The following is a 26,689-nucleotide window of genomic DNA, read 5'->3' on the forward strand; positions in this document are numbered from 1 at the left end:
CCATATGCAATTTTGTTTGTCGGAAAGTGTTACATGATGGCACATAGTTATGTTTCGAAGGGTAAAATCAATTGATAGATCTAGTTCTCTATTTTGGTTTCTGGGTGTTTTTTTGTGTAATCAGTGTCTTGTTTTTGAAATGTTTGTGGTTCATGTTTTTGAAACTAGTTCCTCAGGTTACGAGTGAAGGAAAATTAAATCCTTAGTGCGAGATCTCTTTGGTAAAGGATTGAGATCACTTTTGTAAAGAATTGATTATCATCTTAGCGGGAAAGAAAAGGGCTAAAGCGGGAAGTTTGGATGTTGATTCGTGCATTCAATAGAAATCAATTTTCCCAGGAGCTATAAGCAAAGGGTTGTATATAATTTTTCAAAAATATAAAATTTAACAAAAGTGTTGAATTGAAAATTGGAGTTATTAATTTGATCTTATTATCAAGAAAATATTTATTTTCATTGTAATGGCATTTTGTAGGATATGTATTGTTTTTGGATTAGAGAGCGTAAAAAAAGAAAATTAAAAAGAAAGAATAAAAAATGAATTTTAGATATAAAAATTAAAAATTCATTAATTTTTTCAAAAGATTTGATTGATATAATAAATTAAAAAAATTAAAAATGTATAAAATTATTAAATTATTTTTAATTTTTAATTTTTAATTTTATTGTAGTTTGTTTTATTATTTAATGATTAATATTATATAAATTTATAATATTATTATCGATATTAATTTTAGTATTATGTAATTTTGTTTTGTTATTATTGTTATTATTTATTATTAATATCATTATATAAATGTATTTTATTATTATTATTTTTATCATTTTTTATTTTAGTTATTAATATTATTACCATTATTATATAAATCTATTTTATAATTATTATTATTTCTATTATTGTATTATATAATAATCGATATAATGTAAATATAAGTGATTAAGATATATATTATAATCGATTATCACCAATTAATTTTGGAAAACAAAGCTTTATCTACGTTTTTCTTTATCTCTTGCAAATTTGTCTGGTCTTTTTTCCCCAACATAATTAGATACAAATATCATCATTCTATCTTTTTCTGTATATGCTTACAGTATTCATTTTGAAACAAAGAGACGGTTAAAGTCACGAAATGTTTAATATTAATGTAAATGAGAGTTTTTGTAATTAGATGCTAAATGTTTATTTTTCATTTTTACCTATAAAATTAATTTAAACAAATACTTTTAATTTAAGGGAAATATTTCTTTGATATCTAAACAGTAAAATACGTATACTTGACAACCATTTATAATAATATATATTTTAAATTGAAACATAAATTAAATATAATTAAAATATTAATTTATTTATATGTAAAGTGTATGTAGGTTAAATACCACCACCCTTGTATGTTTTTTATTGACATTTTAATCTTTGTTCTCCACATTTGTTTTTATGTATGAACTGTTCTTGCAGAGGGATTTAAGAAATGATTATGTGTTTATTTCGACCATTTTGCGTGCATGTGGGGGTGTGGAAAATGGATAGGTATTTAGCATTTTTTCGCATGATGAGAGATGACCGCGAAAACCATGTTGACTTGCATTGCATATGATTACCCTTTTCTCTCAAAATTTAGTTGTTTTTTAAAATTTATTTATATTATTTATTGTTAAATTTTGGGTCAATATTTAATTTAGTATCTTGGTTTTTAAAAAAAATCAATTTGGTTCCTATATCTTTTAAAATGTTTCTAAATTGGTCATTTCGGTTAAGTGAGGGTATGTTTTATGTGTAAAGAGAGTTTTATGTGGAGAGAAGAAGTTAGATTGAGAGTTATTATTATTATTATTATTAATATTATTAATATTATTATTGTTATTATTATTATTATAATTATTGTTATTAATAATAATAATAATAATAATAATATTATTATTATTTTTCTTAATATTAATATTAATATTAATAATAATAATATTATTATTACTATTATTATTATTAATATTATTTTTCTTAATATTAATATTAATATTATTATTATTATTATTATTATTGTTATTATTATTATATTATTAGTATTTTTAATAATAAAATAATAATAATAATAACAACAGTAGTAAGAATAATAATAAAAATAAAATAATAATAATAATATTAGTATTAATTGTAAAGATTGAGAAAAATAGTCTTAGAATAAAAGTTGTACAATTAAAATGATATCTGAATATTTTATTATTAAATTTAAAAGAGCATATAAGTAGAAATTCTGATATTCAGCTTTCATTTTAAAAGGAATCTCCATCTCTCTAGAAAGTTATTTTTCCTTTTCTCTCCCTTCTTTCTAAGATTCTGACTTCCTCGCTCATCAGTTTGACGATCTGAGTCCACCATCAAACTCCTGGCAATGAATACTATAAGACTGCCCGATCAGAATCTTTGATAGAGTAAATTCATTTTTGCTCTTCTCTTTGAGTCAAATTTTGAACTTGTTAGGTTGTTTTTGTCCTTGCTATGCATATGACCTTTTTAGCTTCAGGGTTAATCTCGGTTAGCTTAGGGTCCTAGTGATATAGTTAGATTTTTGATTAGGACTCTGTGGTGCATGTTAAGTTACCTTTAAGTTCTTAGTGGATTTGGAGCTCTTAGCGAATATCTGCTAATTTCCAGGTAAGAGAAACTAGCCTTAATTTCAAATAGAACATTAGGCTAGAAGATCTGGATGTGGGGTGACGTGGTCACCAGTCTCAAACTTTCTTCCATGATTGTTTATTTTAAGTATATTAGAAATTGACTGAGATTTGAATGTGAAATTTGATATATGGTTGCTGTTATACAATTATAATGTGTTAAGTATTGGTTGTTTGATGTTGATTTAGAGTAATTTTCACCCATAACATGGACTTTGTTATTTTTGGGTGCCCTCTGGTGTTATTTAGATCAAACTAAACTATTTTCGATCAATCCAAATTTACTAGGTACCCTTTGGTGTTATTTAGATAAAACTAAACTATTTTCGATCATTCCAAATTTACTGGGTACTCTCTGGTGTTATTTAGATCAAACTAAACTATTTTCGATCAATCCAAATTTACTAGGTACTCTCTGGTATTATTTAGATCAAACTAAACTATTTTCGATCAATCCAAATTTACTGGGTACTCTCTGGTGTAATTTAGATCAAACTAAACTCTTTTCATTCAATCCAAATTTTATGGGTTCTCTCTGGTGTAATTTAGATCAAACTAAAATATTTTCGATCAATCCAAAATTTCTGGGTGCTCTTTGGTGTAATTTAAATCAAACTAAACTATTTTCGTTCAATCCAAATTTCCTGGGTGCTCTCTGGTGTAATTTAGATCAAACTAAAATATTTTCGATCAATCCAAAAGTACTGGATGCACTTTGGTGTCATTTAGCTCACACTAAAATATTTTTGATCAATCCAATTATCTATACACATATAGACATTACTATTATTATTATTTTAGCATAGTTTATTTTGGATTACTATTGTTAAATAACTTCTTAGATATATTTGGATTGTTAGAAAGTTTAAACTATATGTTATGATTGTATGGTGTATTGATGTGGTAAATGAAGTGTGCAATGATCTGAACGTAAGATCAAGACATAGTATTTTCAGGAAAGGGAATACCGTGTTGAGATTGTTATTGGGTGTATTGATTTCTGAGTATCCTGTGACTGAGATGATCCTGACTCTACTGATATAATGGAATCACATAGATGAAGTTATTCAGTTGGTGAGAGTCGAAGGAGGTCCATTAGGCCGAGTCTGAGGTTTGAAAGAACCGATAAGAGAAGATCAAATGGATTTACACTATCATATGAGTGGATGAGATGATGAGATACTGAGATAATTATGCGCATGGCTATGTGGATTTCACAGTAGTAGTATGACAGGTGCAGGTCTCTGGATGCTAATTTCAATACACGAGTCTTCCGGAAGTAGAGTCAAGTGTCTATGTGATATGAGTCAGTGGAAGTCTGACATGTGAAAGATGAATATTGAATTTTGATAGACACTTTATGATTTGAGAAATTGTATGAAACTTAATGATTTATGTTTATTAATTTCAAATTGAAATTATATATAATTTTGTTTTATATAGCTAGCTTACCCTGTTATTTGTTTGTGTTGTTTTTTTATCTGTGATGATCGTGTATTTACACGGGAGCGGATGATGTTATAAGTGATTGAGCTCCTCCTCAGTGAGAAGCCGAATGATGAAATTATTTTAGTTGAAATTTGAATATTTGTTTTAATTTTGTGTAGATATTTAAAGTCTTATGAAGAGAAATATGTACTGAAACATTTTAAGAAAGAGTTGTGGACATATTTTTATTGTGTTTATATATTCATTTTTAATAATTTATACAAATTATATTTTTTTTAGATGTGGGAAAATATAAGGATGTTACATTAAGAAAAATAATATTAATAATAATAATAATAATAATAATAGTAATAATAACAATTGTAATAATAACAATAATAATAATAATAAAAATAATAATAATAATAATTGGTGTTGTTATTTAATTCCAGGTTGAGGCTTTTCCCTGGAAAACTCAAATCAAAATGGTCAGGACCATTCCAAGTCAAACAAGTAAAACCATATGGAGCAGTGGAATTGGAAGATCCTATCTCAAAAAGAAGTTGGGTGGTCAATGGACAAAGATTGAAGCATTATTTTGGTGGTGAAGTTGAAAGGCACACCACTATGATCCACTTCAATGAGCTAAAATGGGCTAGCCTGAGCTAAAGAAAATTTGTTGCTCTTTGCCAAACTTTAGCTTGAGCTAGAAAACTCTATTGCTCTCGGCCAAACTCTAGTCTGAGCCAAACAAATTTGTTGCTCTCTGCCAAACTTTAGCCTGGAAAAAAAAGATCTTGCTTGAGCTAGTGAGATTTTTTCTAAAAAAAAAAAAACTGTAGCATTTTAAAATTACATTTGAAAACCCTGCACCCTAAATTCACATTTTCAGTCAAGCGTACTCCATTTTAAAAAAATTCTATCCCAAAGCTTTCATCTACATAGCCATTCTCAAACATTTCATCTACATTTCCATTATCAAGGTAAGTAATTATTCATCTCCATAGCCATTCTCATGGTTCTGTTGCCATTTCCATTCAACCATGTCCAGTCAAACATGTTTCCATTTCCATTTCCATTTTACAGTTTCGTTCTTAAATTGGAAGATTCAATCTTTTTGAAATTTCAATGTCTTGATGTTGAATAGGATAATCAAAGTTAAGTATTCTTCCAGGGATTAAATACCAAAACAAAAAGTACTCATTCAATGTCATTTTACATATCAAGTGTTTGTTACAATGCTAATCAAATAAAACACTTTGATTTTGACAAATGTTTATTCTTATATGTGCAGAAAAATGGGTCGTACCAAATCTACAACGGGTATTAATCTAACACGGTTTAACAAAGGCAAAAGAGCTAGAGTTGAGTCACCTAGCCAACCAAGAAATATTGAGCCAACCAAAGACAAGAAGCAAATATATGAACAGCTGAAAAGTTGGGCCTTTATTTTAGAAAGGAAAGTAATACTTTTGCCTGAAGAATTTGATTCCTTTTTGAATGGGCTACTGCAAAGAAATTGGACAAAGTTGACAGATCCTTAAACCAAGTATGATCCAAATATAGTTCTTGAATTTTATACAAATGCTTGAGTTGTAGATCCGAATGATTTGAAGGCCAAAGTCAAGGGTAAATGTATTTACTATGACAGAAATGCAATCAACCATTTTTTAGGAAATCCATTACTAGATAATGTGGAATGTACTTATCAAACAATAAAAAATTCAAGAGATGAATGGTTCAACGAGAGAGATATTGTACAAAAAGTGTGCATTCCAAACAAATCATTCCAAACAGGATCCACTGGGCACTCATTAAGGATCAAAAGAAAATACATGAAGACTCTAGCTAAGGTTTGGATGACTTTTCTGTTGGCTAACATTATACCTTTAGGACATGTCTCTTATCTGAATTTACCTAGATGCCAATTGCTTTATTCTATCATGAGAGATGACTATAAGGTTGATGTGGCTCAAATCATATATGGTCATGTCAATAAAATTGCAAGGTTGGAAATAAATAAAAATAATGAAAAAGCCAAAGGTTCCTTGGGGTTTCCAACACTCATTACAGCTCTATGTGCAAGTCAAGGGGTGGCAGTGAATCCAACAATAAAAATCAGACCTACCATTGACAAAAAATTCATTGATCAAAATTGTATCAATCTTGAAGAAGCTCATCAACAACCACATCCTCCACATCCAGCTCATGTTGAAGATCAATCTTCTACGGTTCCTTCAGAACAACATTCTGCAACTCCAATCACAATGGAGTATATCATGGAACTATATTAACTTTAATTTCAGTATTAATTTAGTTTAAGTAGTTTAGTTTAGTAAGTTGAATTTAACAGTTTAGTTTAATATTTCTTACTTTAGCTTTTATTGATGGCAAACTTAAGTTAGTATAGTGGCTGATGTTTGCATATTTTGTGAAATCTTGTATATAGATAGATGATGATATATTTTTTTTGGAAAAAGAAATCAAATCATAGTTCTAAATTAGAACAACCAAATGGATTGATAATGGACTTAATTTGAAAAAGAATTTGTGGTTGGAACCATCACTCAAATTGAGAAAGGATAGTGATGTGTAAAAGTTAGAACAAGGTAAACAATTGAAAGCAATGACTGGGAACAAATGAGGAATTGAAATTAGCCAACCAAGTGAGAGTGTGAAACCTTTAAACAATTTGAGAGACTTTCACTAGTGAAGATTTAATTGAGGTTGCCTAATTTTCTAGTCAATTTACATCACAAAATCAAATATGGAGATGATTGATGCATGTTTAATAGATTTGGATGTGAGAAAACTCAACGCCAAACAACTAACCTTTGCAATGCGATATATAGTGAAATGTGTAGAAAAATAACCCTTTTTGAGCTGAAATTTGTTTTATTGCACCCTAACTTTTGTTATACATATATTGTCCTACCCTGTGGTATGCTAACAAAAGGGGAGCATAGGTGCAATTCAAATTTCTATAATTAGAATAATTGGATTTGGTGTGGCTGCTGGGATCTTGAGAATGAAAAAAAAAACAAAAAGAAAAAAAAAGGATTACAAAATAATCCACATTCTCATTCTCTTTTCTAAAAAAAAAAGAAAAGAAAAAGGGAGTACAAGAACAAAAAGGGAAACAATGTTGATGAATCTTATGGAAGCGATAATGAATAACACAATTAGAAATTGAATTAGCTTGTGGCTAAAGGTTATAATAAAGAAGAAGGCATAGATTATGGTGAAACCTTTGCTCTAGTTGCAAGATTAAAAGCTGTAAGGTTGTTGCTAGCCTTTGCTTGTATGAGTGGATTCACATTGTTTCAAATGGATGTTAAAAGTGCTTTCCTCAATGGAATCATCAATGAGGAAGTCTATGTTGAACAACCACCGGGCTTTGATGATCATCAACATCCTAACCATGTATACAAGCTGAAAAAGGCTTTGTATGGGCTTAAGCAAGCTCCAAGGTAGTGGTATGAAAGACTTAGTAAGTTGTATGTGTTCATCCTATGCTTTTGGCTTCATAAGACCAAATGAAATTCTAAACATGCTTGAGGTAATGCAAAGGTATGAATGTATTTCAGTATGCATTTCCCATCACTTTGAAAGATGATTTGCTTTGAAAAATAACATTTTCTTGTTGTCTTAGAAAAACAACCTATTGTTTTCACGAAACAACCGATTGTTTTACCTCTGGCACATTTGAATAAAGCTGTTATGATTTCTTATGCATGATTACAACTATTTCTTTTCTTTCATAACCCATTATGAGTCAAATATGCATTCTTTGTGCCTCTGAATTAGATCATAAAGAGGTATATTCTTTGTTTTCCTTGAAATTCAAAGCTTTTTATGAATGGCAACCACATTGGTGGTCATGGGGTTGAGGAATATTTGTGAATGTATCTTTGGAATGTCTGGAAGGTTTTCTCTTAACAGAAGAAAAAATATTTCTACCAAATCCACCTCTTCAGCAATCATTTGACCAACTTGAATTGCTGGATGAAGAAAAGATAGGGGGAGAAACTGTGGTCTGCTTGCTGAAATTTTTGGGGTCTATGGTACTTTGATTATGTTGCTATCATAGCTCTGATACACCATAGATTTTGCTGCAATTCTGATATGGTATCAAAGATTTGTTGTTGCAATGGTGCTGCTACACACATTGGTTTTCTGGTTTATTATGTTGCTGCTATATGCTGGTTTTCAATGCTGGAAAACACTGATGCAAACAGGTTATTATGTTTTTATCCCTTTTTTCATTCTATTTGTGAAGACAAATAGGGGGAGAATGATGTGGTTTTATGTGTTGTATTGCTGCTGCTACACTCTGGTGTTATCTGGTTTTATCATGGTTTAAATTTTGTTGTTGCCATGTTCTTATTCACCATAGTTTTGCTGCACACAAGTCTAATTTTGGTACTGGTTTTTATGGTTATTTGACTGGTTTTTCTGCTTAAAGGCTTATGTAGAAAACTGGTTTTGTGTGCCTTGGTATCCTGCTGGTATACTTGCTTTGTATATGCACAAATTCTGTTTTGCAGGACCTTTCAAGTTCAAAAACAACAACACAAACAAACTAGGGATTTGTTTTCATCAAATAGGGGGAGATTGTTGAACAAGATGCTTTGCTCCAAATCCAAGAGGAAAGCTTGAAGACCTTGCTGCTGGGTGTGTGTGTCGTCTAGTTGTTTGAAACTTGTTAATTCACTCCTTAAGATGGGTTTTCAAAAATGAATGATCCAAGTTCATTTGAATCTTTAACCTTTTGAAAAGATGGGTTTTCTAAAATGCTGTTGAAATTTCAACAGGTTGAAATTTCGAAATAACAGGTTGTTTTACCTTAGTAGTTTTTGAAAAGGTTTTGAAAAGCTTGACTTTGCTGTCAAGTCAATTCAACCGATTGTTTCGACAAAACAATCAATTGTTTTTCTGAAAACCTTAACATAATCATGTTAAGTGGTTTTAATATGTTTTAAATGATCCTAACTACCTTGACTCCTTTATTAAATGTTTTTGACCACTTGGTTGGTCTATATAAAGGCGGTTTTACGCTCCTAATCTCAGAGTAAGAAAAAGAGTTTATCAAAAACAGTTTTTCTAAGATTTGAAAGAGCTTTGGATCATTCTTAAGTGTGTGGAATAGGATTGGGTTGTAATTTTGAACTTTAAGCTTTGTAATACCCAAGTGTATTCTACTCCCTTCTTCCTTGATTATTGTATTTCTGGTGTTGTGTTTCCAAGGAGTGTTGTGTGTTCTTGAGGTGTTCAAGATCAACACTTTTGGTGTGGTTTGCCAAAGGTAGTGTGTATCTTGAGGGGTTCAAGTTCACTACTTTGGTGTGTGGTGTTTGTAATCTGGTTTTGATTGCATAATGGATTATCCAATGGTTTTTGGGGACTGGATGTAGCTCTTGGTGTAAGAGTGAACCAATTTAAATCTGTTTGTGTGACTCTCTCTTTCCCTGATCTCACATATATCTGTTTTAAATTGTTTTTATTAACTGTTGATAAAAACAACCGGTTGAATCACAAAAACAACTGGTTGATTTTCTGGAAATCAACTAAAACAACTTTGTGCATTGTTTTCCTTAGTTTCTTTTTATGTGATTCTTTATTGGCTTTCATTATACCTTCAAAGTTTTCGAAAATCTTTCATAAACAATTCACCCCCCTCTTGTTTAAGGCTACATATTCTAACAGTAGCTAGAGAAGGTTCATACATATGAAAACTTGTCTGACATGTTGACCAAAGCAATTTCAATTAACAAGCTAATAGACTATTGTAAGGGAGCCAAATTGATGATACCCCTCAATTAAGTCGAGAAAGGGGATATTTGTTGGAAATTCCTCCTTAATTATTAGGAGACCATGACCAATGAATCTTGGTAATTAATCCATTGAATATATTTAATGATGGTGATTCCAAAGTCTTGGAAGTATACCTCTCTTGAAGATTATGAAGTTCAACCTAGAAAGTTGAAGATAATTTTTTCAAGGTATCTTGAAAATGTGACAAACATTAATTATCCATTATCTCTTTATGATGAAGTATTTCTCTCATTTTCTATATAAAGGGAACTTGTGAGGAAGAGAATAGCAACATAGAGAGAAAATGAGATAATTTATTTTCACTATAGTGTGAGATTAAAATCCTAGTGAGAACTGGACAGACATGGTATTCGATCCTTGTTGGATGAGATTAAGTGTTACTCTCATAAAGTGAGAGAAAAAAATATCGTAATTCTACTTTCATAGTGGAGACATCTTATGAAATAGGTCTCATGAATTTTTACTTCTCAAGTTGATGAAGTTTCGCAATGTTAAAATTCTCGATATCCGAAAGTAATGAGGTTGAGGTGTGTATGCTACAATTTGCGGATGATACTTTGTTCATGTATATAAGTTCTCTCACCAATGCAATCACCATCAAGGCCATCCTCAAGGGTTATGAGTTGACTTCAGATCTGAAGATCAACTTCCTTAAGTCAAAAACTAGCTGACTTTAAGGTGGAGAGTAACAACCTTGCGTTCTATGCGAAGATTTTAAATTGTAACCTGATGAGGGTTCCCTTTGTTTACCTAGGGCTGGAAGTGGAAGGTAAGCCAAGAAAAAAGCATTTCTGGGAGCCAATCCTAGACAAATTAAAAGCCAGACTCAGTGGGTGGAAGGGGAGATTCGTGTCCTTGGTAGACAAAATATGCTTAATCAAGTCGGTCTTTACAAAGATACCTCTTTTTTATATATCCTTCTTTAAGGTCTCGAAATCAGTCTGCAAAAGTATTATCAGTATACAAAGGAAGTTCCTATGGGGTTGGAGGAAGGACAACAGATCTATCTCATGGGTGAGCTGGGAGACTCTGTGTAAACCTAAACAGGAGGGAGGTTTGGGGTTTAAAGATATTCGAAAGTTCAATTATGCTATGTTAGCTAAATGGAAATGACAGATAACGAGTGAAAAGGAAGGGAAATGGAAAGATCTGTTGGTGTCAAAATATGGCACAGAAGCAAACAACTTTAATGTACATGATAAACATCAATCTTGGTGGTGGAGGGACTTATCAATGGTATGTTGTGAGGGAGGAGGAGCAGGTTGGTTCCAGGAGGCTTTAAGCTGAAAAATAGGAGCAGGAAATAAAGCCAGATTTTGGGAGGATGGATGGCTTGACAATTGCAATCTTAAAAACCGTTTCCCTAGGCTTTTCTCCCTGTCCTTGGACGAGGGTCTAAAAGTGGGAGAGGTAAGGGAGTGGGAAGGGTCAGTTTGGCGGTGGGGGCTTAGGTGGAGGCGCGAGAGGTTTGAATGGGAATCTCTATAGAAGGCTGATATGTTCTTGTACCGCCCTGGTGGTCGGGAGTGATGACGTGGCACCCTGCTACAGTATAGGCGTGTTGGCAAGGCGCCAGGTTGGCAAAAGGGAAGGAAGTCGGGGGGCTCGTGAAGCCGCCAGTTATTAAGTTGGCGTGTTCCGATCTCCAGCATATCAGAATAGGCGATCACCGGGTTAAATACGAAGTCGCCAGATGTGAACTCGGGCGATCAAGCAGTTGGAGATCGCCGGAGAAAGCACATCGCCGAAGATGAAGGAGAAGCAGATTATGAAGGCGGCCGGCGAGACCACAGGAAAGGTGTATGAAGGCCCCTAACTCGCCAGTTCCAGTAGAGATCGCACTCCCAAGTTAGCTATGCACTGGGCAGTACCATGCATAAGTAACTTAGCCAAAATAAGAGTAGAAGCAGCGCCAAGTCAAGGAGGCTCCAGAGGATGGCACGTGTACGACTGGATGCGAGCCACGTGTCCAGGTCTGTAACTGCTAGGAGAGAGAAAACAACCAGGTATATAAGAGTTCTCAACAAACTTTATGAGGTACGCATGTTCAGTTTATACTCTTTACGCTTGCGAGTTGTAGAGCTGACTGTGAGAGAGGATTTGCACGGTTCTTGTTCTCTTAGTATTTGGTGATTCGGTCACTGACTTGAGCGTTGGAGTGCGATCGGCCGCAGCGGCGCCGCTCTGTTTCTTTGCAGGTTCTTGAGGTGGATCTCGAAGAGGAACGGAGGTGAGAAGCGGTGCGCACGTCGATCCTTTGACGAGGCAGTTTCCAGCGTTCCGGTCAACAGGCAGGATCAGTTCTCATTATTATCAAGGGTCCCTCTAAATAGGGAGGCGAAGGATATTCTGAAATGGGGTAGCGATTCTGGGTCGTTTTTAGTGAAGTCTACATATGATAGACTTGGTACTTACACTAGTGGGCAACATAATGAAGTTTTTAGCTGTCCGTGGAAGACCAAAGCTCTTCCCAATGATTTAACTACAACTTGGAGGGTCCTGCTGGATAAAATCCCTACCAGAACGTGTCTTAGAAGGAGAGGGGTACAAGTTATCTCATCTTTATGTGGCTTGTGTCAAGTTGAGGATGAAACTAGCCAACACCTATTTCTAGAGTGCAAATTCGCTCAAAGTGTATGGTCTTTCTTTTTATGATAGACCGGCATCCTTAATTTCCGACATAATGATCCGAAACACCATTTCGTGAACTTTCATCTAGTACATATCAATAACAAACAAAATCTAGTTTGGAAAGGTCTTTGGGCAACGATAGTGTGGAGTATCTGAAAATATAGGAACGCTATTCTATTCAAGCAAGGTGTAGTTGATGTTGAAAAGATCTTTCAAAATGCACAACTTAAATCTTGGATGTGGTTGAAACACAAGGTACCGTATTATGACTACTCCTTTGTGGATTGGGTGTTAAACCCCCTTCCTTGCATAAGAAGCTTTAGGTAATGTTATGAGAGGTATGGGTAGTTTGTGCAATAATGCTCATCTCCTCTAGCAACACAATACTCTGGTGTCTATGTCTTATGCAGGTCTGGTACAAAGATCTTTCCTGAGCTGATTTCTGCTATGTTGTTTGAGGTTGGGACTGATCCTAGTGATCTTAATTACGGAGGGTTTAGCTTGAGGCAGTGTAGATTGCAGTTTGGTGCTTTATGGACATGTAGAAGCAGAGCCTTGTAGGCTCTTGGGCTATATCTATAGGGAGTTATATAGTGTACTGTGTATTGGTAGGAGTTGAAGCTCTCTGTCTTCAAACTTGATCATGCTAGTTAAATTGAGCAAGTAATAGGCCTCCAAATGCTGTAATCTTTATTGAAGGAATGCATATGGAAAATAATGCAACTTTGGTTCACTAAAAGGTAGTTATCGGTTCTCTAGCAGATTAGAAGTTAGCCATGGTCTGTGGTGGGGTGGAAGGTGCAATGGTATGTGGAGAAGGTCATGATGAAGATGGCTTGATGTAGTTAGCTTTGGATGTAACGAGAGGATGGTGCAAAGGTGTTGCAAAGGCGTTGGAGTGTATGCAACGTTTTCAGTATCTCTTGTTGTAGATTATGGAGCAATGTTTTGGTACGACCACATATGATCATGTTGCTATATTTAAAGATTCAAGGCCTAGGAATATGGGCACGATGGGTGGAGGTGGACTTAATCGCTCCATAGGTTGAGAGATGAGATTGTATAGAATTTGTGGAACTATATGTAAGTTTTGAACTTGGCAGCTGGGCCTGTTTTTAGAGCAACCATAGGTGATACCTTTATGGTCACAAGTGCACCATTTGTTTCTTAGTTAAACAACTTATGCTACCATGACCATTGGTTTTGTCTTATTGCAAAGGGCCTAAGTAGGTCGCTGTGTGGGCTGATTATGGGCCTATTCTGGGCAGTTTTTTGTTAACTATGGATTGTAATTTTGAAAATCCTAATCCATAGTGTAATAAAAGGTGTTGAACCAAACCTTTACAATTGGAGTCTGATTTTTAAGTATGGAGTGGAATGATGTTTATGGAGGAGGCTGTGAGGGTGTGTAGCTGCTAAATGCCTGTTATATCAATGACTACGGTGGATATTTGGTCAAGTTTTAGTGGTAAAAGCAATTATGCCGCATCTGAAATGGAGTGGGAATCACCATCCGATCATGTTCTTTTTGCTAAATTTGATTCGGAAGGGTGTTTGTCGGTAACAGTATAGCATCACTGGTGGTATGTTTATGTTGTAGCTGTTTACACTGCCAAGGGAGCCAAACTTTTTTGCTTTTGAGTGTTATTATAAAATAGATAAGAGATTAACATAAGAGTAAAAAGGAAGACAAATGATATGAGAATGAATATCTCTAATATTATTCTATTGAGATCAAAACAAATAGTCTGAATATATACAAGCAGTACACTCATTCTAGGTCTAGCTAAAGAGAGAAATAATCAATCAATAAATACTAGAATCATAACATCAAAACAAAATAAAGGTTATTCACCTCTATAAAGAGAAACAACTAATAATTAGAAAATACACAATTAATATTAGGATCATTCTATAACTCTGGTATCCATATCCTTTAATACCCCCCACAAGCTGGGGAGCAAATATTGATGAGACCCAACTTGGAAAAAATACTCTTAAAGATTGAGGACTTAAAGCTTTGGTATAAATGTCAGGAAGTTGTTTTGTGGTGGAAATGGGAAGCAAATGGATGAGACCCTTCTTTAATTTTTCTCTAACAACATGACAATCTATTTCTATATGTTTTGTACGCTCGTGAAACACTGGATTTACTGCAATGTATCTTGCCGAGTCATTGTCACAGAATTAAAGAGATGGTTGCTCAAAAGGAACTTTGAAATCTTGAAGAAGATAAGTTAGCCATTGAATTTCACATGTAACAGTGGCCATTGCCTTGTATTCAGCTTCACAAGAACTCTTTGATATTGTTCCTTGCTTCTTTGATTTCCAGGATATGAGAGAATTCCCAAGATACACACTAAAACCAATCATTGATTGTCTTGAATCACTGCAGGTGCTCCAATAACTATCACAAAAGGCTTTTTTGAGATGAACATAAGTGTTGGAAGAGAAAAATAAACCAAGACTTGGAGCTCTTTTAATATATATGACAATTCTAATAACTGCAGTATAGTGAGCAATTGTAGGCTTAGCAAGAAACTAAGAAAGTTGTTGCACGAAAATGTTATGTCAGGTCGGGTATTAGTGAGATACATAACCCTTCCAATCAATCTTCTGTAGACTTAAATATCTGTGAAAGGAACATTTCAAGTATAAGAGAATTTTTCATGATTATCAATAGGAGTGGGTGCAGGTTTGTAGGCTAAAAGACCTGCATCTGTTAACGATTCCAATGCATATTTCCTTTAATTCACCATTATTCCTTTCTTACTTCTTGCTACTTCTAGACCAAGAAAATATTTTAAATCTCCAAGATCCTTAATCTTGAATGTTTGATTCAAGACTTGTTTAATTCGAGCAATCTCTTCTTTATCATTTCTTGCCAATATTATATCATCCACATATACCAATAATGTTGTAAAAGATCATTCAGAAGAATTAATGAACAAGGAATGATCATTCATAGATTGAGTACATCCCATAAAAAGCAAAAATGATGGCAGTTTGGCAAACCACTCTCTGTTGGCTTGCTTAAGGCCATATAAAGCCTTTTTTAGTTTACAAACTTTTCCTGGTGGAATAGAAGTCAATCCAGGAAGAGCAACCATGTATACATCTTCTTTCAAATCTCCAAGTAAAAAGGCATTGTTTATATTTAATTGTTTCAATTCCCAATTATAGATAGAAGCTAAAGAAAGAAGCAACCTTATGGTGGTCATCTTTGCTACTGGAGATATAGTATCAAGGTAGTCAATGCCTTCTGTTTGTGTGTATCCCTTTGCTACTAACCTTGCTTTATACCTTTCAATTGTCCCATCAACCTTATATTTTATTTTGAATACCCATTTGCAACCTATGGCAGCTTTGTCCTTAGGCAGAAGAGTAGTCTCCCAAGTTTGATTTGACTCTAAAGCAGATATCTCACATTGCATAGCTTTTCTCCAACAGTCATGTTTCACAACTTCAGAAAAAGTGTTTGGCTCAACATGTGAAGAAATAGACATAACAAAAGATTTGTAAGAAGGTGATAAATTGTTATAAGACAAAACAAAATTCAAAGGATATTTAACTCTTAAGATGTATTGGAAACATTAAGATTGCAATGATAATCCTTTAAATACTTAGGTGGCTTTTTATTCTTGTACTCATTCGGACAGATTGATCATATTCATAATTTTGTTCTATGTCATGATCTTAATTGAGGTTTTGGTCTATATGGGAACAAACTTCTTCTAGAATCTCAATGTTTGACTCACATCTATTATCATTGTTATTTTCAGCATTATCACAAGGTGCAAGATGGTTTGTGATGGCTGACTCAAGACAGGTTGATCTTCAGTAAACAAAACTTGATCATAAATGTTAGGACTGCTAGTTTCATTGCTAGTATATTGAACCCTTTGATATGGAAAAACATGTTCATAAAAGACAACATCCCTAGACACAAAAATTTCTCTTGATTGAATATTCAACAAAATATATCATTTGGTCCCCTTTTTAAAACCAATAAAAACACATTTTGATTCCATTTTGATGCCCTTGGATCAAATTTTCTTCTATTTGTTGACAAAGAGCTAGCATAACATAAAGAACCAAACACCTTTAATCCATTAAAATTTGTTTCAGTTTTGTAAAGCATTTCACGAGAAGAAAAATAGTTTAAAACAGGTGTGGGAAGCATGTTTATAATATACGCAACATGTATCACAGAATATGACCAATAAATTTTGGGTAAATGAGATTATATCATGAGAGCTCTTACTACATTTAATAAATGATCATGTTTCCTTTCAACTATACTATTTTGTTGTGGAGTATTGACACATGATGTTTGATGTATTTATTGACAAAAAAATTAGTCATGAAAAATTCAGTCTCATTATCACTTCTTATTATCTTTATTGCTGCCTCAAATTGTGTTTGAACAAAAACAATAAAATGTTCTAAAACCTTGACAACTTCATATTTTTGTTTTAAAGGAAAAATTCATGTGTACCTCGAATAGTCAACAATTATGGTCAAGAAATATTTATGACCATGAATTGATGGTATTGAGGATGGTTCCCAAAATCAAATCAAAACATTTTTTTTAGATGTACTAATAGGAAATGAAAGCTTTTTTTGCTTTGCAAAATGACAAACGTCACAAACAAAAGATTTATTATATTTAACAAAAGGAAATTTATTCTTGATAACATCAATACATTTATTTGAAATATGACTTAATCGAAAATACCAAAGGGTTTCTAGATCACTAGCACTGACTTTAACAGTATTGATGGTGTGTGTAGATTTGATGGGTTTGATTTGAAGTTTCTGGTAAGATGGGATCCTGAGTATATAAAGTCTATCTTGCATCTTAGTGGAGCCAATCATCTTCAAGGAATTCTTGTCCTGAATGTGACAACCATTAGAGTTAAAGGTAAGGACACAAGATAGTTTATCAATCCATTTTGCTACCGAAAGAAGATTCAAAGTAAAGCAAGGAATATACAAAACATTGTCTATGACATGATTTTGATTGAGAAAAATACTTCTAGAATAATTGGCAATGACTTTATTACTATTTAGTAATTTGACATAAATAGGATTAATTTGATGATATGAAGTGAAATAAGTTAAGGATGAACACATGCGATCACTAGCACCTCTATTAATAATCCAAGAACTGAAGGAAGAAATAAAATTATTACCAGTTTGTGTTGACATGTTGGAAGGAATGACAGAGACTTGATTAGAAACATTGTCATTGGATTTGACCTATTGCAAAAGAGCTAATAATGTTTGATACTACTCAGGATTAAAACCAATTTGTTAAGACTCCACTTCTGACTTTGAACCTTCTGCTCATTATTAAGATTTGTATTCTGAAAAACTGCATTAGTATGACTATGATCATGGTTCTGATTTTTAAAATCGAAATGAGGTGGAAAACCATGCTTTTTATAGCATGTATCAATGGTATGCTCTGTCTTTCCACAATGACTGCAAATTTTGGGAGTATAACCTCTTCCATAGCTTCCTCTTCCGTATCCACCTCTGCCATAGGTTGTAGTATTATTTTTATAATCTCCTTTGCCAGTAGCAATCATTGCCTTGGATTGATCACCAAAAATTTGTCTCTCTTGTTGTGTAACAAGAGAACAACAAACTCTATTCAAGGATGGCAGAGGATCCATCAAAAGAATTTGAGTTCTCACAGTCAAATAATTATCATTTAGCCCCCTTATAAATTTAATAATTTGATCTTGTGCTTTATATTTAGAAACATTCACAAGAGCATAACATGTGCATTTAGAGGCACATGAACAAATAGGTAGCAGGTGAAAAAGATCAAGTTCATCCCAAATAACTTTTAGCTGAGTGAAATAGTTTGTAACAATCAACTCACCTTGTTTAAAAGAGGAAATCATGTCCTGGATATCAAAAATACGAATCATGTCTCCTTGTGATAACCTTTCCTTTAAATCATTCCATATGTCAAAGGCATTATCCAAACGGATGATGCTCTGTGCGATGGATTGAGAAACCGCCTTAAGAATCCAGGAAACAACCAGCATATTGGCTTTCTGCCATGCTGGAAACAATGATTTGGTATGATTGGGAGCTTCTATAGTCTCATCAATGAAACCTATTTTGTTCTTTGAAATTAGGCTCATTTGAAACGAACAGAGACCAATGATGATAATTTGGTCCCTAAAGAATAATATGGACAATGAGAAAGGAAGGATTATCTTATGAACTAACATGGTAAGGTGAAGAAAGATCTTGTTAGTGATCAACAACTTCACCCATGGATAAATGTAGCAACCAGAGCTCTGATATCATATTATAAAATAGTCTGAATATATACAAGCATTACACTCATTCTAGATCTAGCTAAAGAGAGAAATAATCAATCAATAAATATTAGAATCTTAACAGACAAAACAAAATAAAGGTTATTCACATCTATAAATACTAGAATCTTAACAGACAAAACAAAAATAAGTCTGGTATATATATCCTTTAATAGAGTGCTTGCATATTATGTTGTTGGTTGGTTATCCTTCAAGCATTCTATGCTGGTTTTGGATGGTATACTGCAGTTAGCACCTCAAATTTTGTTGGTCCTCATGTAGATGAGGGGTGGAAACTATAATCACGGTAAATGAGGCTTGTTTTTTAGGGATGCTTTGCTTTAATTTACAGCATAATTATGCAGTAAAATTAGGCACTCATAAGCCTTATCCTTGTTTTGTTCAAGATTGATATGTTTATGGTTTTAGTAGTAAAATGGTTAGGAATTTGTATTAGGGGTGTAACATTCCTGAAGTGTCTCTTTTCTTAATTAATAAATTCTTTACTGATAAAAGAAATCAATATAATTTTTTATTTTGTTATATTTTTTTTGTTAGTTTATTGCTTTCACAAGTGTCTATTTTATATTTATACAAGGAAGGCAAATTAGTTATTATTTTTCCACACATTGGTCATGAGATTCATCCATTACGAACTAGTTCGAAGTTTGGATTCCATGTAAAAACATGTATATATAACCTGGTTGAGGATCCCGAGATCCACTTACTAACATAGGAGATATTTCAAAGGGGAGTGAAAATTCAAAGAAGCCTTTCCCTAACGAAAATGCACTCTAGTGATTTAAAGGTTTCCAAATCTTAGAAAGCCGTTGACAAAGATCTTGATATGTAAGTGACTTATCACTTTTAGAAAAGATTACTCTTTCATGAAGATGTGTTTTACATAAATCAAGTTCTAATTTGTATTCCTCCTCCGAAATCTTGGCAACTATGGCATCATCTTTAATGCACGGAATAAGAAGCTGATTAATAAGATTTTTCTACTATATCAGTGGAGAAGAAACCTTCAGAACAGAAGAGATTTATCTTTTGGAGTTAAAACAACCAAAAAGATGATAAAATAACCCATCTTAGGGTTGGACAGAAGAATGAAGAAATGAATCTCGAATCAAATTTGAATGAAACAAGAAATTCACTCGTAAACTAAAAGTCCAATCCCAATGGTTTAACAGTTATGATAACAATATCAAATTCTTTGGTTAATGTTAGCTCCACACAAATTTGTATATGAATGACATTTTTAGTTTGACACAAAGAATCAATACCATGCCACTTTGATATAGAACCTCTAATCATGCATCTCTACAAAAGGAATGTTGATAAAACCATGAATCTACATTTAAATGATTAATAAGACAACTTCTTCCCTTCAAAATTAGACAAGTATAAGCAAGTGGTGACTCTATTACAACATTAAAGCTATACAACAAGGACATGGACAAAGAAAACGAGTTTTACAAGTACCACTTCCAACTTAAACCTAAGGACTCTCATCATCTGAACTAAAGTCATCCATCCCCCTATTTGCGATTTGTGGAGAAATTCGTTGACGCATTAAATCATGAGAAGGAGGAAGAGTATCAGAGGAAGAAGGTTTTCTAGAATGATTAGGTGTTTCTTGCTTTGCACTTTTTGCTGCTGGCTTCTTTGGTGGTGCAAGTTGTATCTCCTTGCACACCTTATCCAACATTACTAAGAAATCACGTACTATTATAAACAATCTCAGCCCTTCATCCTTCCCTGAATCCCCATGAAAGTAATCACCAGTGCTCTTCACTAGACCCATGATTTTCTTCTCCTCTTCTAGCAAACTTTTGACATCAGCCTCAGCTTTCTCCACGAAACTCTTCACTGTCTCATAAAACCCTTTATCACCCTTCACGTTTCTCATGTCATTGATTACGAAGTCTCTTGTCTTTATGAGACCATGCCCTAGTCTTGAAGTTGTTCCTACTAAGCCATCAGCATCTAAAGCTGCTGCTTTCTTCACATTCTCAAGTTCAGTGCTTAATCGTGAAACCACCTGAAGACCAAGTTCACGATAGTGGTCATCTGATTCATATGAGAAGTCCTCAAGAAGGTCTTCTGTTTTTATGCTGGAGAAACTGTGATTCTCTTTTGCCATGCGTGCAGCTCTTATGCCCTCAGTGCGCATTATCTCTTGAACAACGAAGTGCAAGAGCGTGGTCTTGCCATCTACTCCTTTTACATCAGATAATTTCAACAGTGTATCGAGTTTGAATGCTTGTGCACCACCACGGAATGTCCCATCATTCATACGATTGCCAGTTTTGAGAACAGCTTCAAGAAGCTTGAGGAATAATCGACTGCTTCTTAGCTTTTTACAAGCAACCTAGCATCATGTGAAAAGTGAAAGGAAAATTAGATCTGGTTTTGGAAGGAGTTTTTCGTAGAAGAAAAAGTGCAATAAAGTCTTGAGTGTAGAAATTCACTCTTAAGTAAAAGGAATGCTAATAAAAGGATGTAAACAACTACTAATGCATACTTAATTGTGCTTTTTTAGAAATTAACTAATCACTAGCATAAGAAAAAAAATTGATCTCACGATACTGAATAACACGATCTAACCATGGCATGTGTGCATGTGAAAGTGAAAGAAGGTGTGGATTTAAATGAAATCTGGTGGTAATCTACAGTGTACTATGAGCAATTTTGACAAAAAAAAAATTGTTTGTAGATATGTACGTCTCAAATTTTGTTTTTTGTACTGTACTTACGACATCTAGATATTTTGACACTGTAAAGTTTGAAATATGCCATATTGAAATGGAATAACACAAGTCATTTCATGATCTTGTTATTCATTAGCTTATCTATTTCTTAGGTATCATGCATCATATTATGGTATAAAGAGTGTAATCAAGCAGAAAACGAGTAAAGGGGGAAAATAGTAATGTAATTTGGAAATCGTACCTCTAAAATTGCAAAGGAATCTCGAGTACTAGTGAGATCCTCTTGAAGAGTACCCATGTAAATTAGTGCTTCCATTCGTTTATAAGCACAGGGAATGTCAACTACGGCTTTAAGGAACCTATCTGCAGGGGTGAGTAGGGCTGTATTACCAGTGAAAACTCTAAGCTTAAGTTCTTCCTCTGACGTTGGTGCCATCTTCAACAAGGTCTGAAGGAATTCTGTGGGGAGCTCATTTCCTGATCAACCAAAGAAAGGATTCAAAGCTATTATACTAGTAGAACCGTTGACAACAAACTATTTTAGTTTTACATTTCTCTGTACTGTTATCTTTGAAAAATATATGTATCATGGTTTTGTACCTAATATCCAAAGGAAAATATGCATATATTTTGGAAATCTGTCTCAGTGGCATAAAACAACTTCTTAAAAATTGAAAAAAACCAGTTCATCAAACTAGTGATAATTTGTTGTCAATATTCAACAAAGGCATTTGTGTGTAAGTATATGTATATTGTGAATAGTGTGAAATGAAACCTCAACATGATTCACTAATGACACTTGTTTGTACGTTTATATATTAGTTCAATTTCAAAACTTTTCCCCCTAACTTCATGTCATTGCGAATCTCCCTTTTATTTCTTATATACTTCTAAGTTGTCTCATATCACTCTTTTGTATCACAGTACATAGTCTACCACCTTAAATAAATGTTTATGCACATAAACTCAAGGCCAAAATAAAATGTAAGCTGAAGGATGTCATATTTAAAAAGAAAGGTAATTTACATAAATGCTTGAGAATCACTAAATCCTTAACATTGTGATATGTGACTAAGATACTTTGAAAATAATACACAAGTAACAAGAACTCCCGCATGTCATCTGCCTTAGTTGCAAGAAAATGATTTTAGTTTCAAAGGATCTACTTCATACTACCATTATGAGATTACAAGCATCTTTTGGAACACAAAAAAACCTAATAAATAAATTATTTGTTTTTATTAGACGAAACTAATATTAATATTATAACTGTAAATACTTGTAGAAAAAAGTTGTAGTAACAAAATAATCACCTTCAAGAAGTGCATCACAAACTTCATCTGAGGTCACATTCAATGCTTTTAATAGAATAGATAAATTTTGTGCTTTCTTTGAGTTAATGATTTGTATAAGTTGGGGAGTAGCTGGTTGGGAGGCAACCTCTTTTTTTGCTTGGCCTTTTCCTTTATCCGCTGCCATGGCATTATAGCCAAAGAGTGTCTCCATCATTTCTTCATTAAACCTATGGAATATTCACCATTAAGAATATGTATAATAATAAAAAAAAATTACTTTAGGAGCAAGAGAAGTTTGAGATGTATATTACTCACTGGAACGATCCTGCTTTGAGTTGATTCCATACCATTGTTTGATCTGAGTTAGCTTGAACCTTATCCCAGAAGAAAGGCTTTAACTTAGCTTTAGGAACATACCCTTCACCTTCATAGTCGGGTTCTTCCTCAACAACCTTACCGGAAGGAGCTCTTGGTGGACCTGCACCACTTCTGGGGGGTGGAGGAGGTCTAGGACCAGCACCAGGACCACCCTTGGATCTAGGTGGTGGTGGTGGTGGAGCTCTGGGGCCTTTGCCAGGAGGAGGGGGTGGTGGTCTAGGGCCATTCCTAGGAGGTGGAGGGCCAGCATTGGTGGGCTTTGGTGGTGTTTGAAGACGAGGAGGAGGAGGGGGAGGAGGAGGAGAAGGAGAAGTTGGAGCAGGTGGAGCAGGCGGAGCAGGCGGAGCAGGTGGAGAAGGTGGTGAAGGAACAATGGGATCATCAGGAGGTTTAATTGGTTCAGGAGGAGGAAGAAGATCAGGCCTTCCAGGAGGAGGTTTCAAAGGAAGCAATCCATTTACTACTGCTCTCCCAGGAGGAGGTTTTAGTTCAAATGATGGTCTTACAAAAGAAGCACTAGCAATTTCTCCTAATTGAGCTTCATGCACCGAGACTGACTTCCTCTTCTCATCAACCAATTGAATACTTGATGAGTGAATCCCAATTGGTCCTTCTTTCATGGAATTTTGGAATGCAATATTATTATTCGAAGAAGAACCTGTAAGATTGAAGTACATTTGTCAAGACTAGTCAGGTAGATGTATGTCACTTTAAGAAGGTAAGGTATTAATGAAACTTTTGTATGTACCAACTGAGTATTCATTCATGCTCATGCTGAGAAGGGGTCTCTCATCATTTTGGCTAACTTGTCCACTCCCACAAAATCGATAACAACATAAAATGAGCAATGCTGCAGCTACAAATGCCACCACTATAGGTATTGCCATACTAGTCCCAGATGCTTTATCTTTATCCTTAGAGTGGGAAGATTTAGATGCAGAGTCTTGATCTTTAATATTTGTATGTAATTTATGTTCCTTGTTTGGTATTTCAGATAGGTGCTGGGGCAAAATTTGACCCAAATATCTTCTAGATGAAGGTGATCCCATGTATGTTGCATGCCAAATCTTGGAGACAGCCTCTTCCTTGAGAGGATGGAATGGAAAATTGTTTTTTCTAAAACAGTTAAGAACATTTTCCTTCAATTGAGGACAACATGCATTAATTATTTTTTGGATGTTTTCTCTAGCTACTGAGCCAATTTCTAAACTAACTTCATTGGTGTTTCTGCATAATTCCCTTGGGAGGCAAAAGCCAAATTCGTCGACTTCTTTCTTTAATCGAATCAAATCTTCCCAACATATGATCCATAGTACCTCTGCCTGTGGTCATGAAACTAAAACCAATTTCAGAGTCCATTTAAGCACTATGTGCTTTCAAATATGAATACATAATAATCTAAACACTGTAATTTTGTACCATGTGGTCATAAGCAAAAAAAGTACTAGTAAAATCTGAAACTTGTCCTTACAAAACAGAGTGCGTGCTTATTTATATTGTGCAAAAGATTTCTAAATGTCAAATCAAAATTGGATTGAAGTAGAAGCAGGTATGTACTCTTAACTTATATCATCTCACTTGATCAAGTAAGTATGCACATCACATATTCAACAAAAATCTTAAAAGAGCTCAAATAAAACAAAAGCAATGATGTCATATAATAAAGCTTTTCAGTTGTATGATCTTTAAGATAGAACACTTGGAAGACTAAATTCTGCAAGCAAAGGATAAAAGTCCAAAAGGGAGCATAAAAGGAGGATAGCATTCATGTTGAAGATGTGTGTTCATTTACCTTTCTTATTTCTGGAAGAGGGGGAAGTAAACTGAACTTAAAAACTATCTGTATCTACAATAATTTACTAATGAAATGAGTCTTACCGTATCCTCAGTTAATAGTGCAGATGTAGGATCAAATAGTTGGCTAATGAATTCTTCTTGAGTTTTCTTCTCTTCACTGCTGACTACGGCCAAAATATGAAAAACCAAAATGCTGCAAAAGATAACCTTTGTTGTGATACCCATAAATTGTTGAATAGCCATTCCAAAGTGCTTCATCTTGTTCTTCGTATTACATCAAGGTCTAAACCAACAAGCATGCAGGTTTCCATTGTTTTCCCGATCAACATCGTTTTTCATCATACACCGTCAGTCAACCCGTTATGATGATCATTGGCTTAACAACACAAATTCGAAACCAAATATGTTGCAACTTGCACAATGCTAGGATCATACATTATGAGCCAAAGCAAAACCACCTCTTTCTACCTTCTCCAAAATTGCCAATTTGTTATTAAATTGGATAACGTTCAACAACCAGTTATGATAATTATAATAACAAGAAATGCAAAACATCCTACAATGGATCTTGGCACATGGCTGATTGATCAAATTCAACGCAATTACAAACGAAAATCAAAATTCAACAAAATGGTCGCTTGTATTCTTTTTGAATGTGACAATTGAAGGAAAGCAACAAAAAAAGCAGGTGGTAGCAGATCAATGCAAATAGAGGATGTTGTTATTGTTGATAATGAAACATTGGAGAATGTAACAACAACAACATTTGTTGTGGTAATAATAATAATAATAATGAATTATACTATGAAGTTGATGAATGCGTTTTTGTGCGTCCAGGGTTACGATGCGATGATGGAAAATTTGTTGGCGCGAGAAACCCTAGCACAAAGGGCCGTCCTATCAATTCTTCTGGATTAGGACATTGGCGCCTACTCTCCAACACAAATTCTCCTCTTTATCTTTCTTTCTCTTTCTCTCTCATCTTCTCTTTTTTTTTTCTTCATTTTTTCCATATTTTTTTTCTTACCATTTTCTAATTTTATAGAAATTACATCAAAATTTAAGAGCCATTGTAAAATCACATTTTTATTATTTCCTCTGCAATAATCTATATAATATACATACAATAAATACTGTTCGCCCACATATTATATCTATACAATACATTACTAACCTTATATTTCTTTAATTGGTATATGCTAAGTTCATAATACTTTAATAGATAAATATCAAAATTAATAAAGTGAGACAAAAAAGAAAAAAAAAACAGCAACTAAACAGATAGTATGAAGTGGTAACAGTTATTCATATTACTAATTATTAATATTACTACAAAATTATTATCCATTACTTATCAAATAATATTTTCAGTCTCATAATTCATATAAATAAAGTCGTAATTTGGACTCTTGAAGCTAGAATAAAAAATATAATAAGATTAAATATACTAATGTTAGAGTTAGTTGAATGTAATCTTGTTCAACTTTAAAATTTAAATTTTTTAGGTTAGTTGACACTAATCTAATTATTTTTTAATATTTATTTAGATTAATATTAGTTTATTTTACTTTATACATTTATTAAAGTTATTGTTAAC

General features: G+C 33.6%; 2 protein-coding genes across 2 annotated transcripts; both read right to left on the minus strand.

The window, feature by feature from the left end:
* Window positions 1–17,428: 17,428 nt before the first annotated feature.
* LOC137834188 (uncharacterized) lies at window positions 17,429–18,728 on the minus strand. Its single transcript, XM_068642251.1, has 3 exons — window positions 17,910–18,728; window positions 17,763–17,829; window positions 17,429–17,463 (listed from the first exon to the last, which is right to left on the minus strand). Exons 1-3 carry the CDS (start codon window positions 18,726–18,728, stop codon window positions 17,429–17,431), a joined length of 921 nt encoding a protein of 306 aa, XP_068498352.1.
* A 1,517-nt stretch (window positions 18,729–20,245) lies between these two features.
* LOC137835331 (formin-like protein 5) lies at window positions 20,246–26,107 on the minus strand. The gene is made up of 6 exons (XM_068643800.1): window positions 25,174–26,107; window positions 24,044–24,617; window positions 23,233–23,953; window positions 22,936–23,144; window positions 21,864–22,099; window positions 20,246–21,282 (listed from the first exon to the last, which is right to left on the minus strand). Exons 1-6 carry the CDS (start codon window positions 25,348–25,350, stop codon window positions 20,410–20,412), a joined length of 2,790 nt encoding a protein of 929 aa, XP_068499901.1. The 5' UTR covers window positions 25,351–26,107; the 3' UTR covers window positions 20,246–20,409.
* Between the last annotated feature and the right edge of the window lie 582 nt (window positions 26,108–26,689).

The sequence above is a fragment of the Phaseolus vulgaris genome, chromosome 5 (genome assembly GCF_000499845.2).
Source record: "Phaseolus vulgaris cultivar G19833 chromosome 5, P. vulgaris v2.0, whole genome shotgun sequence".
NCBI lineage: Eukaryota > Viridiplantae > Streptophyta > Magnoliopsida > Fabales > Fabaceae > Phaseolus > Phaseolus vulgaris.